This window comes from Hirundo rustica, chromosome 1 (assembly GCF_015227805.2).
Source record: "Hirundo rustica isolate bHirRus1 chromosome 1, bHirRus1.pri.v3, whole genome shotgun sequence".
NCBI lineage: Eukaryota > Metazoa > Chordata > Aves > Passeriformes > Hirundinidae > Hirundo > Hirundo rustica.
Genome location: NC_053450.1, coordinates 62,380,949 through 62,395,596, shown reverse-complemented (window position 1 = coordinate 62,395,596; position 14,648 = coordinate 62,380,949). Strand labels below are relative to the sequence as shown.

At 39.4% G+C, this 14,648-nt stretch overlaps 1 protein-coding gene across 1 annotated transcript in view; it reads left to right on the top strand.

The window, feature by feature from the left end:
* The window catches only part of TMEFF1 (transmembrane protein with EGF like and two follistatin like domains 1), a 113,539-nt gene extending 99,004 nt beyond the window's left edge, over window positions 1–14,535 (top strand). The window contains exons 6-10 of the mRNA XM_040082029.1: window positions 963–1,111; window positions 1,973–2,038; window positions 7,222–7,345; window positions 11,491–11,649; window positions 13,309–14,535. Coding sequence (XP_039937963.1) covers window positions 963–1,111; window positions 1,973–2,038; window positions 7,222–7,345; window positions 11,491–11,649; window positions 13,309–13,393 — 583 coding nt within the window. The 3' untranslated portion in view covers window positions 13,394–14,535. The remainder of the gene's footprint in view (window positions 1–962; window positions 1,112–1,972; window positions 2,039–7,221; window positions 7,346–11,490; window positions 11,650–13,308) is intronic.
* Window positions 14,536–14,648: the final 113 nt, after the last annotated feature.

Below are 14,648 nucleotides of genomic sequence, written 5' to 3'. Positions count from 1 at the left end.
CCCCTCATTCTGCTGCCACACCTTATTTTCCCCATCCCAAAGGTGGAGATGAACTTGCAGAGGGACGCAAAACATATGTAGGAACTTTCATTCAAAAATAGAAGTTCAGTTAGACAGCAGAATATTGATTAAAATAATCAGGGAGCGTGAGGCATGGAAAGTTGCAAAATTTTTCTCTGCCATTCACATATGTAAAATTTCTGGACTTCTTGCTGGAGCTACAAAAGTGTCTAAACCTGAGCAGGTCATCGCCCTATCTGTGTCTTTGGCTGTCCTACCTCTGTGTAGTTAGGAACCAGCTAAATCCTAGGTCTTTATTTTTCCCAGTTTCATTTTACAGCTGCAAGGTGTGTGGAAAATGATTCATCCTAAACAAAATGGGATGCAATATGAAATAATTCAGATTGCATAATCCTGTTTTAAATGCAACATAACAGACCTATCGTTAACTTACAAAGGCATGAATGAAAGTATTGCTGAAATGACAATTAACTGCACATATTGAGTCTACACAGCCTTTGAAATAGAACTCTTTCCATTGCCTAACAGAAAAGGGAGTCCTTTTTGTTTTTCCCCATCAAAGATCCTGACATTGAAAAATTTAGAATATTCGTCTGGTTTTGTTCACACTAGAGAATAAACACTACATACTGGTATATTAATGTAGTAAATCTTCCAAGTAACGTGTTATCACTTTTCAGGTGTATTCTATGAGATTGATACCAGAGTAAAACTACAAGAAATGTTAATACATTATTGAAAAGCACACTGAAGCATGCATTCACAATTTTGTACATTCTGCTTGGAAGCCTGAGATGCCAACGACTTCTTCAGCATCCTCATGCAGCTCACTCTCCCCTCCTGGCACTGGTGCATGAGCTAGTGTTTACTTAGGACTTAACATGACTTAATTTTTGTTTGCTGGATGTCAATCTTGTTTTGCTGTGTGCTTCAATTAACAGGTGTGTATGTAACATAGACTGCAGTGGATACAGTTTTAATCCTGTATGTGCTTCTGATGGAAGTTCCTATAACAATCCGTGCTTTGTCAGAGAGGCATCATGTCTGAGGCAGGAGCAGATTGACATCAGGCACCTTGGGCATTGCTCAGGTAGGATTAAGTTTGGTTTTCTGGTAAATGTAAGTTAGCTTGGTAGACTTGCCCTTTTCCATTTTTGGTCAGAAGTCACTGATGTAGTCATCAGTGAACTCATCACCTGTAATTTTGAGCTCCCCATACTACACACACTGTGCTGTGTTTACACCTCCTTTCTTTGGCTGTGGTTACCTGGAAGTACTGGAAAAGCTCTTGGGAAATCTAAGCAATAATCCAACAGTTCTTACTGAGGGGATGGTAGGAGAACAGAAGGAATACAGGTATGTGGGAAATCTTTCCTCTTGTTGTTGTGGTCTGCAAAATGTGCTTCCAGTGTGTGTTGGGTTGGGCCCTGATTGCCCAAACATTGATCCATTATTCTTAAAGGTCTTTTCTAACAAAAGTGATTCTATAATTTCCTTTTCCACTGTTGGAATGGTCCACTGAAGCCCTCTGTCTACTGCCTTGTAGTTAATCCTGTCCATAATCCTTCAGTTTTGGAGGCCTGCATTTAGGACTTTCTCATGGGTATAACAACTTTCTACCAACTTTTTGCCAGTTACATCTAGACCTGTACCTTGGGCAGTTCCAATGCCAAAAGACTGTCAGCAAAATAACCTAGGATCATACCACAGAAAAGTTTTTTGTTAAAAACGTAAAGCTTGAGGTGTGCCACGTTAGTCTGGACACCAGGGTTACTGACTAGGTGTGATACCAACCCGGCTGTGCGGGAGCAACAATGTGGGGTTGTGTCCAGCTTTACTTCAATTTAAAATATCTCTTTGAATATTATTCTGGCTTATCAGTGATACACACATAGTGGTCTGGAAAATATCCTTTTTCTAATAAGTAACCAGGCATGTATTTATCACCTAGAAACAGATGACACAAATGCAGTCGGGAAGAAAGATGATGGCATGCAGTATCGGCCAGAAGTGAAAGGTACGGTGCAGACTTTGTGCTTCTTGGTTACAACTTCACAAGATGAGAAAATAGAGCATGCAAGTCTCTTCTAGTCTGCCTTACAGCTCTGATTCCTGTAACTGAGACAGACCTGTGAACAGCCTCTTTCTTACAGTGTGTTGCAAAGCTAGCTAGAAGATGTGCATGATTTGTAAGTTTTGTCTGCTGCATTCCTCTAAGATCCCCAGCTGCTCTGTACCTTGTGCAGTAGCCACAGGGTTGGACTCCCTCCAAGTGGTGTGAAAATGACTTTACTGGAAGACATCAAGCTGTGATATTCCTGATGAAATAACATAGCACAAGCCTCCCTGCCATGATCCCATCTCTTCTGTTAACTTCTGGGAAAAATGGATGATTCTGTATTCGTTAGGTTTTTTTAAAGTATTTTCAGTAAGCTAATATGCTGAATCACATTGGTTGAAAATGTTTTACCTACATGAACCTACATGAACCCTAACTTACCTAATGCCTCAACTTTTTCTTCATTCCTTCTTGTCAGATGATCACACACATCAAGGATCACTCCAGTGCTTTCTTTAGACCTCCTGTTGCTAGTAACACACTTGAAAAAGTCCCTCTTTTTATCTTACACAACACTGGCCAGATTCAGTTCTAAATGAGCTTTGGCTTTTTGTGTCTTCTCCCTGCACATACCAACTACAGCTCTGTACTCTTCCTGAAGCCTGACCTCACTTCCATTGGCCATACAAATTCTCTTTCCTCTTGAGCTACACAAAGGGATCCCTGTTCAGTCAAGCTGGTCTTCTACCCCACTTGCTTGACTTGCAGTGCAGTGGAATTGTCTGCTCCTGTGTTTCTAAAGGCACTCCTTAAAACTTGGCCAGCACTCATGGACCCCTCCAAAGCAGGGTGCCAGGGTACTCTGCTAAAGAGCTCCATGAATAGCTTAAAGGTTTTTTCTACTGAAATCCAGGGTAGCAACGCTGGTGTCCTTTTTTCTCATTGCACTGGAAGTTCAACCATTAAACTCAACCATTTCATTATCACTACAGCCAAGACAGACACCTAAAATTACACCCCTGCATGAGCCCTCTAGTCACAAATAGCAAGCCTAGGAGGGATTGGCTCACTGAGTACCTCTAACAAGAAGCTATTATCTCCTGAAAATGTCAAGAAAGTCCTGTTCATCACAGCAAGATTATATTCCCAGGTGATGCGTGGGAAGTTAAAGATCTCTCATAAGGGCAAGGGCTGCAATCCAGAAATTTCTCATAATTGCTTGTAGAATAAGTCACCAATGCTCACATCCTGGCTGGGCACTCAGTAGTAGACACCCGCTACCACATTTCCTTGTTTCCATCCCTCTAGCCCTCACCCAGAGGCTCTCAACCACTAACATCAGCACTAACTGTAAGTGCTGTACAGTCACCTCTGTCTTACATACAACATGATACCTGCAACTTGTCTGCCCTGCCTGTCACTCCTGAACAGCTGTCCATCTCAACACTCCACTTGCGGGACTCATTTTTACCAATTCATGCAAATACCAGTGATGTTGTAGCTCTGGGACTTGACCAGTGCTTCTAGTTCATCCTGTTTGTTTGCCATACTCTGGGTGCTGGCGTTCAAGCATTTCAAATGTGTTCCTGAGCTCTCTATGCTCCCAGAAGCATAAGTGCTCCCACTAGCACTTGCTACCCTCAGGCAATGCCATGTGATTTACCTACTGCCATGGTGTTGGAATCCCCCTTCCCCCATCAATTCTAGTTTAAAGCCCTCTCCATCCTGCCAGCTTATGCCCAAAAAGTCATTTTACCCTTCAAGACAGGTTGGTTCCATCAGGCCCCAGCACACCTTGTCTCTTCCACAATTTAAAACCCCAAGGTTTTGGTGGAAACACCAGTCCCAGACAATCTGTGTTCCCAAATTTTTTTTAGCATTGTCCCCAGGGCTTCTGAAATCTTATTTGACTGACCTCAGATTTTGTTGCTACATCATCATTAGTAGCCACGTGAAAGAGCAGGAGTGAGTAGTAGCCTGAAGGTTGTAATAACCTCTTCAGTCTTGTGGTGCCATCTCTAATTCAGGTCCCAGGGAGGAAGAAATCTTCCCTGAAAAGAGAATCCAGTCTGCAAATGGGTGCTTATATTTTGCACAGGAAGGAATCACAAATGAACATAACTCACCGTTCTTTCTCCTCAGTGCTGGTCTTAATGTAGGTTTTGTTGTCAGGGGTTGGTACCTTCTCTGTTAGCTCTGTTCTTCAGTTTTTTCTGGCGTTATTCTTGTTTTGCACTCCCATGGCTTCCCTGAGTAAAGCCATCTCACCATGGCTTTCAACATTCCTTGTTTCTTCTTGAAAAGTCATTCAGTGCTAAAAAGCTTTATATATTTTTCTCTTTTCACAAATTCTCTTATTTTCGCTGCATATGATGTACCAGTTGGAGTGATTTAATGTCAATTTTCACTTACATTATGAAGGTATAAAAGGGACCAAATGCAATATACATCTTATTATGTAATGTAATGAAACACCACTTTCAGTTCCTATTCCAAAGAGGTAACAGCCTTTTATTCATTGCATGTAAATTGCCCTTGAAATCTAGTTAGTGGGAAAACCATTGTATATAATTATTATTATTAATGTGTATGGCTTGTGCAGTCTCACATTCAGCAGATGATGTGCATGAAAAGAGTATGCTTCATGAAAAAAAGGCTGTTTTGAATTTTTTTTAATACAGCACTCAGGTCTCTTTAGATAATGAGAGTCTGAAGTGAACTTCTTTGATTTTTTTTTTTTTTTAAACAGGATAAGAGAACAGTCCACACTCCTACCTGTTTTCTTTTGCTTTCAGTTCCTGTGACTTACTCTTGTTAAACCCTGTTCTCTAAATGGATAATATCTTTCAGCCTCTAGAACAGTGATGGTCTCCTCGGGCAGTGCAAGTGGCTACCCAAAGTTCCATCAGAATGGTCTCTCTTCCCAGATTCAGCTGGCTTCAGTGGTTTTGTTGCACCAAGATGAGCATCAGGGTTTCAATTTTTATACATGACTCTTCCTTCTGGTGAAGTATTTGACCTCCTATATACAGTCATTTTTTCAAGGTTCCTACACCAGCTATATTTTTCTCTTTGAAGCTCTGGAGCAGTCCAGCAGGTTCCAATTAAAAATGGATTCCTGTCAAAAGGGGGGTAAATGTCTGTTTTACACTAGGAATCACCTCCTACATTTAACATCTCCTTAATGTAAGTTTTGCCTCTGACTTGTGTGTGGCTGTCTGGCCACTTTTCAGGGGACGCACCTTTCAGTTTTCCACTGGGCCTCACATTCTGTATCAGGACTTATGTTAAAACCAGATATGGTGAAACTCTATGAACATACTAATATAAATTTCTGTAGCTCATTACAAGGTTTGATTGGGACCACATATGACGTACCATGTAATTAAATTCTTGGAGAAGGAGAGAGATGATAGTTTTGGGATGAGACATCCCCACTTTTCTCCTCTTAGACATGTCGTGACTTAGTCTATTCCATTGGTTCAGTGGTGGACACATTGTCAGTACTAGTCAACATTCTTCCCTTCTGTCAAGTCATCTGTATCTTCAAAACAGCCTGAATTAAAAGGCTTCCTTAAATCTAAAACCTCTAATATATGATTGGGTTTTTTTTCTCAAGAACCGAATTAAAATACATTCCAGACATTTTCAGAAAAAAAAAAAAAATTAAAACAGCAACATATCTCTTTATTTGTCTTGTAAAAATACATTCTCTTTCTTGCTAGTGTAATTTCAAATATCTGCAATTGTATAAGAAATTTCTTCTTCACACTTTCTTTTGCTTTATAGTATTTTAATTGTGAAGCTATAGTCTATTGCCGTGGAAATGAACACAATTCTACAATTATGCTCATATCTTAAGAACCCTGTTCTTCAGAGAAGTTCATTACCAACTTCTGTGTTTAGGACTTCTTTACAAAAAAAAAATTGGGGGAAAAATAGTTGAAAATGAGCGCAGCTTTGGGTAGTTTTGGTAACATGACAGAAACGTGAAAGATGTGGGGGCAGAGGGTCTGCCCGCCTGTGCTGGGCTGAGGTAGACAGCAACCAAGTGTCCACCAGTTTCTTGCTCTATTCCAGCTTCCCTCAGGACAATGGAAGAGAGAATCAGGAAAGCACACACAAGAAAAACTCATTGATGAAACTAAAGGAAGTTTAAGAAGCAAAGGGGGAAAAAAAGGACGAAAAAACCCAAGTGATGCAAAAGCTGTCACTCACAATATCCCATCAGCAGACTGATGACCAGCCAGCCTCTGAACAACTGACACGTTGGAAATACCAAAACTATAGTTTTTATTGCTGAGCATGATGCCATATGGTGCGGGATATTCCTCTGGCCAGCTTGAGTCAGCTGTCCTGGCTGTGTCCCCTCCCAGGCTCTTGCCCACCCCCAGTCTTGCTGAGGGGAGAAGCAGAGGAAGGCTTGATGCTGTGTGAGCTCCCTTCAGCAACAGGCACAACGTTGTGTTACCGCTGTTATTGCAGCCAGAAATCTAAACCACAGTGCTCCATCAGCTGCTGTGAAGGAGGCTAACTCCATCCCAGCCAAAACCAGCACACCTCCCAAAGGAATGGGTATTTTAAACACATTTCAATATTTTTAAGTTCTCTCTCCATAAAAAATGTTTCTCTGATGAAGACTGCTGTTGAAGTGTGTTTGATTTCAATTTTAACCACCAGTGGTACCAATCAGATGTGGACTGTATCAAGTGGTTTTCTACCCAATAATCATAAAATGTGGTTCAGCATCTTTCTAATCCTTTTCAGAGTTTTCTTTTTCAACTGTTTACACATGGGAGAGAGCTCTCTCTATCTATGTATTAGCTCTTTGCCCCAGTGCCACTGACAAATCTTCTGCTGATCTTCCTGCATTGGTTTGTTTCTGTCATGAACACTTTCCTCCTTTTTGAGAAACCTGATATAAAAAGCATATTTAGATGTCTCTGAGGATCATTTTCCAGTGCAGTACATTCTAGCAAATCTCTGTAGGTGCCTCTGAAACTTCCCCCTTAAGCCTCTGCTTTATTATTCTCTATTCCTTTATTCAGTGCAAGTATTTAAGGATAAGCTATTCTTAGTTAAGAGTTTTAAATGAACATAATGGACCCATGTATAACTGTTTATGTATATTTCTTTTCAAGATGCCAGTGATCAAAGAGAAGACATTTACATTGGAAACCACATACCTTGTTCAGAAAACTTCAATGGTTACTGTATACATGGAAAATGTGAATTCATTTATTCCACTCAGAAGGCTTCCTGCCGGTAAGTCCTTCAGGTCTCCAAAGTGTGATTGAAATAATTGTAAAGTTTAATTAAAATGCTCTCTGAGCACTCTCTGATACATCTAATGACAGCATGTATCACTTTGTGATATCTAAGCAGAGGCACAGCAGTAGTACCCCTGTGCTGTGGGCAGCACTGAGCTGCCCCAGTCAGGAGGGAGATAGTGCTGAGAGGAGAGGCTCGGTCAGTCAGGTACATCAGAACCTGAATCCCTCTAAGGAGGGTAACCTCAGTGTTATCTTCTTATTTTCAGCTGCTAAATTATATCCAGAGCTAAAAAACCAAACAAAGCAGGAACACATTAAAAAGGCCTTTGCCTTGCATAGCTTCTCTCTAAGACTGTTCTTTCCCCATTGACCTCTCAGCCTGTTCTTACACTATCTGTACATTTTATTGTTCCTGTCATAAACTCTCTCTAGAGAATCAATAGCTTATTTTTAACATTTATTGCCCTTTTTCACAATAATAAACTTCATCTAGAGAAAAAAAATTGCAAAATATTCTTTAGCCCACACCTTCTGTCTACAGAAACTCAGAGCACTTGGTATTAAGCTCCTCAGTGTTTCCCAGAATATATGAATGTTCCTTAGCTCCCAGACAATTTTTTTTCCTTTACATTTCACCAACTGAATTCTGTATCTTCGTTTTCCTCAAAAATTGTATCATTGTTGTTGTTATTATTGTTTTGTTGTTATTATTATTATTTTAAAGTTGTTTATAGCAAAAGGCCACTTTGCAATAAGATGCAGTGCCCTGCTTATTAGTAGGTTTCACTCCTGAGCTTTTATCTTGCAAGCCTGTACTTTCAGATTAATGTGGCTGAAACTCCTATAACTCTTCTCTTTCCTATGCTTTTGAAAATTCACCTGTAAATCCACTAGATACTTTCATATTTTCTCCCTTCATCCTTATTGATTGATGATATTTAGGTGATTTTTGCACTGCCAAGGTTTAAGGTTTTCCAGACAGGCCAGAGAGTAGGAAGCCCAAACAGCAGAGGCAATATGGTTGTCAACTTAAGCACTTGAAAGCTTCTATCACTTCTTTTACCAAGCAAGACCTTTTCTTGTTTATTTTCACCTTTCCAATAGGACGGTTTTGGTTTTCTTTTTGTTTGGAACTAAGAGAAATCATTATGACTTTGCTTCTCTTGAGAAACTGGATGCATCCCCCGATATCATCTTGATGGGCATTAAGCAACACTATCTGATTACAGTATTCTGTTGATCGAGAATTTAACACAATTCATAATGTATTTGTCCTCAAAATGTTTAAAGTAGCAATATTTCAAGGAAAACAGTCCTGTCTGAATTAACTAATTTTTTTTTCTCAGTTTTTTTTTTCTGGAAGATGCTAATCTTACAGTAATCTATCAATTTATGATTCAGTATAAATTCAGTCTTTTAAATATTTATTATTACTCTAATAAGTTTGGCAATGTTTTGCTGAATTTAATTAATATACCACCATTTTAGATTCTATTTTATAGCTGCACTTACTGTTACTACCTCCAGCTATGTATTTAAACAGTCTGAATAGCATCTCAGCACCAAGCCCAGCACAGCAAACTTCATTTGGTTCCAGTCAAGATTTTGTGACTATCAGTTCTTGACCCTAAGTATCAGATCTCCTTTGGATTTTTCTTGGCTATTAAAATACTGATGGTCTCATGCTTTATGCATGTTTCTTACTGGAACAGAGTTATTAAGGAAACAAATAGTTTATAACAGACATCAATCCGCCGTAGTAATCATGTACCTCTATCAGAGAAAAAAAGCCTCTCTTTCTCCAGCAAGGAAAATATAATGATGAATGCTAAGGGCAAATTGTTATTTTCAAATGCTTTTTGTTCTCATACACATCTAGCATATACATTGTTTAATTTGGTTCTCATTTCCTGGTAGTGATGTATGTGAGGTATCGGATGACCTATAAAACTGCAGAAAATACTTGTGCAGAGCAAATTCTGACTTCTGCTTTCACTGAGGGCAATGAATCTCCTTGCTCAATATTCAGCAGCCCTCCAGGACTGCCAGCAGGCAGGTGGGAGGAAGATTTTGTAGCAGTCAGTTGCCCAGTATTGAGTTTAGCAGCCCTTGCACAGATGGGATCTGGTCTGTCTCCTGCTGCCCCGCCTTGTGCAGCGTAGTTCTGCCCTGTCTTTACAGCAGGATGTGTCAAGGACACACAGTCCAGCCCTTTAAAAATGAATCTAAACTTCTTTATGCTAAATCAATTAATTGACTGATCAGCTTATTTTGATAAATCCTTGCTGACCTCTATTGATCTTGCTATTATGCTAATGCTGTATTATCTTGTTATATATACATTTATGCATCAGAATGCTTTAAAATCTCTTCTACTAGTTTAAGGTAGAAAATTAGTGCCTGCTACTTCATCCTGCCATGATGCAATTCTTAATACAAGCACTTCTCCCGAATCTGCATTCAGTGTTTCTCAGAAATAGTTCCTTGTCATTTCAGTGTTTCTGAGAAAACATCTTTGAATTTTTGTGCCTCCTCTGCCTTGTTTTGCCTCTTCTGCATTAAAGCAGCTCTCACATTGATAATACTTCATCTGCTACCTTCTTTAATGAAAACAAAAGCAAAGTAACAATAAGATTTAAGTCCTCTTGACTAACAAGGAGACCTCTTCCTTTTTTGTGTCTTCTTGTTTAATTACCAGTGTGTTCACTGTCCTCATTCTCCTTGCATGCTTATACAGAGATGTCTTTATTCCCTCCTGGCTACTACCAGGCACTCTTACAGTACATGGAGGGTTTTCTTCAGCAAATCTTACTGGAATTTGTTTCATGCCTGAACTAAAACTCCTTACACAGCAGCTCATGGCTGGAGAAAGTAGAGTCACAAGATTATGAACATGTAAACCCCAAGTATTATCCCTGCATGCAGAGGGGGATTAGGAATTGCATTAGCAGTTGTAGGAAGGTCTTTGGTGTAATTATTTTGTTGCTCCAAAGAGAATTAATTCCTACCCTAGCACAAAACTTTTGAATGGATGAGTCTGATTTTGTGTTGCATTCAGGCTTGTCAGATCCAGTTTATAAAAGGATTGTTGGTATGCCTGCATGTGAATAGTTCTTCAGCTGTAGAGCTGGAGGCCAATTGTATGATTCAGTTCTCCACAGTGATGCATTTGTGTCAGTCAATTCTAAAGGACAGCTGTACAAGGAACTCGTTCAGGGTTCTAAGTGGTGGCCCTTGACTCTGCAGACTTCACCTCAGTGTTTTGGGTGGAACTTGCCTTTTCTTGTGCCTCAACCTCTTTTGCCTTGAGACACGAATTGTTTCAGAGTATGTTTGAACTGGCACATCTTGCATTGCCAAAACATGTCATTACTCAGGAACAGCCTCTGCTGAGTTTCCCATTCAGCTAACTGCTGCTTTGCTCAGGAAAGTAACCAGCGAGAGAGCTGCTTCTCTTCTGCTTCCAGCTATTTCTCCCCGACACCATGCAAATTATTTTGGATTCTTCCTTGAACAGTTGTGCTTGGGCTCTCACTTGAACAGTTGTGAGCAATTGGGTTTTCTAAGCTGACCTCTATGAAATTCTGGTTCAGCCACAAGGCAGGAGGGGGTTTGGTGCTGGTCTTATCTAGCAGATTTTGCAAGATTCCACTTCTCTAGGTTGCAGCTTGAAAAGGGGTCTTCTTTTTTCAAGGTGGATTTTCAACCTATATTTCAAGGTTCCTCTTCCTCTTTGTCACTTACATCCCATATCAACAATGGATTCCATTTAGCTTTGTCTACTTGTCTTCCAAGTGTCAACGTTTTCCACCCAGTTGCTTCACGCTTCCTAAATATTATACCAATATAATAATGACCCACACATTTCTTGTGACAAATCAGGACCTTCCCCACACTGGTGTGTTTTCAGAGGGCCACTAGTAACCTTACCCAGAAAAAGCAGAGCATATCTACTTGCTCTATCTGTTCTCTTGCCACACAGATCCAAATCATTCCCTAAACCAAGCATTATCACACATGCACCTTCTCACCAGCTCTTTCTCAGCTGGAGTCACCTTGGATTTCTCATTTCATCTAGAAAATTATTGGGGTGCTGTCAAATTACAGATTCCATAAAATATTCCTTTTCTTTTTCAGGTGTGAATCAGGATATACTGGACAGCACTGTGAAAAGACAGACTTTAGTATTCTTTATGTTGTCCCAAGTAGACAAAAGCTTACGCATGTCCTTATTGCAGCAATAATTGGAGCTGTACAGATTGCCATTATAGTTGCAATTGTCATGTGCATAACCAGGTAGGTAACGACAAAAACAGTGAAAAAATTTGCGTTGTGCGGATATACTTTCTCTGTATTTAATTATATGATGCCCGATATTTTATTTGCTTAATACTCACTTAAAAACTACCTGATGACTGAAGCAGGATGATTAGATAGCATCCTATCTGCCCTCTTGTTTCTTTGGTCACAAAACCCAGATTTATTTGAATTCAGAATACACCAGTAACCACTCTGAATCCCCAGACTAAATACACAGCAGAATAGATTAGCCCTGAAACAAGTTCAAGAGTTAAGATACTGTGCTAGAGCTCCACTGGACTAATTGGAAGCATTGTGGAAATTTTGTGGAAGCTGTGATCCCCATCTACCACCCAGTGAAACCAGGGAGGCTGACAAGATGTGGTACCACTGTAAATGGTGTTACACAGAGAAAGAGGTACCCCTCATACCATATACACTTTCTGAAAATTAGTGTGCAACTCAGGCCCAATATTAGACGCTCACCGTAAGAACCAGTTTTATGAAACTTAAAGACACACAAGCACAGATTTTTGGTTTCTGGATTTTTTCAGATTCTCACCCTGTGTAAAAACTGAGATGAGAGTCATGAGCTCTTTTTGATGACAAGGCATTCAGTTCTAGGACTTGAACCAAACAAGCACTGAGGTCTCTGAGACAGATTAAGAATGACTTAGCTACATTATAGGTGCATGAAGCCTTTAAGACTTATACTTGGGCATTTCTGCCACCATTTGACTTTTCCTCCTCAAGTTTTCCTTCACTTTTTCAGCTCCACCTACACTGGGCCATAAAACTTTCTGCTACTGCGTTAGTTTATGGGTTTCAGAACTCAGTGATGTAGAGGGACACCGTGTGAATGAACAATACAGGCCTTTTCCCTGTATCCCTTGTAAAGTTCAACCTAACAGACACTAGCACATGTATAAAACACCATCTGCACATGTAAAAGAGTTACTTGGCTCATGAAATTGATGTCATTCCCTTTTTCACTCAACATCCTGCTGGCCAAAGCAGTGGTGTGGTTTAGCTCCTTTTGCAGCCTTTGTATGACCACTCCCAGCTCTCAGTCTCTCACATCTTGCTGCATCCCAGCAGGACTGCTCCATCATTCATTGCCTGGTTGAGTAAGTGCCATTCCATTCAGAATTGCTGGCTTTTGTGAATCCTTTCAGTTTTGTGTCTGGCCCCAAGAAAGGGATCACCAGAATCACCCCACAGAGAAACCTGGGTAGGTTCTGTCTCATGGGCTGCTGTGAGCAGCAAGGCACCTGGAGGTCCAGAACTTCAAAAGGCTGATTGATCCTGTCTCACCATCCACAGGGTTTTAATTATGAAATATGTATAGAGTAAAGCTCATGCAATAATTCCCCATGGAAGATGTTTGATGGATCAAGGCTGAAGGATGTAGCACCCTGTTGGTTTTAATTTCAAGGTCAAGCAGGGCTCCCTTCTGCATGATCTGGGTTCCTACAGACATTCCCAGGTCACAGTCCAGTACTGAACAACAGGAGTGTCCCACTTGCCAGCACAGATCATAGACTCCTTGACATTGTTAAGTACAGAAAATTAAGTCAATGCATGATTGCTAGGCTTAATTATATGTTGCATATATAAAGCCAGCCCTCCTTTCCTCTTTTTTTTTTTTTTTAACAGAAAATGCCCCAAAAACAATAGAGGACGTCGGCAGAAGCAAAACCTAGGCCATTTTACTTCAGATACATCGTCCAGAATGGTTTAACTTAGTGCTTTTTATACCTACATTTACCATGTGATGTACATTTTTATTATATCTTTTTTTAAAGAATGGAAATATTTATTTCAGAGGCCTTATTTTTGAACATTCTTAGTGTAACAATGTTGGTCTGTATTCTGAAAGCGTCAGCTCTAACAGCTATGGACTGTTTTAGTATCTTTACTTTTATGTTTTTGAATACAGTAGTTCATTTTCTGTATCTGTATCACATGGTTATATAATAGACTTGTGCTTTATCCATGGAATGTAATATTTTTGGGAACACAGATTTATTCCAGCCATGGTTGTAGACTTAAAAAACCCCAACAAACCAACAAAATAAGTCCACATTACCTAACAAACAAGGCATGAACTAAAGGTAAAAATGTTTACAGCTTACTTTTCTTATGAGGAACTAGAAAACACTGTGTTTAAATACCGTAGATATTTAAATGTTTTCGGAAGTTAGTAACTGATTTTTTAGACACTGCCTATCGCATGAACTGTGAAGCTGTGTGCTGTGTGTAGTTGTAATATATTTATAAAATGTGTGGGCTGGGTCTAAGCACTGCCATCTTCATAAATAATTCCAACAATTTATTTTTAAAGATGAAAATTATAAATTTCTTAATTTGGAAAGTTACCTGGTAGAACAGATGGCACAGGTCCAAAAGAAGTAGGTCTTAGTAGATTTAGGTATTGTAAAAATTGGTGTTGAATTATTGAACACAAATAATTGGAATAAAGCCTGCTTTATCACTGTTAAAACTCTTTTATTACTTCTTAAACTTTTTTAAAGAAAATACATGTTTTAACACCTACAATACAGATTGTATAGTGTTTGTGATTAAAATAAAAAAAAAATAAAAGTGAATGAATTCCTAGTGCTCTTGTAGAGAGTATTTTCAAGAGCTAAAGAAGTCCATCCAACTTAGTCTACTGGTCATAGTTATATTAATAGACTGTTAGTTGTCGTTTGAAAGATCCCAAGATAAAGTGTGAATAGGATGTGTTCAGCTGTTTTAACATGTAGTGTAGGCTTTCAGAATTTTGCATGTAGGATTTAAAAATTTGTTCAATTAAAAAAAAAAAATGCTTTCAACATTTTGAACTGGAAAAGCATGTCACAATACAACATTTTCACTATATTGCCTCTGGTTTAGTGTGTTTATTTGTTACCCCACGGGGTAATTGCAGCAAGTTGAAGACCTGAAGTTGTTTTGCTGGAAGAGAAACAACCATGCTGATTTTCCTGACCGCT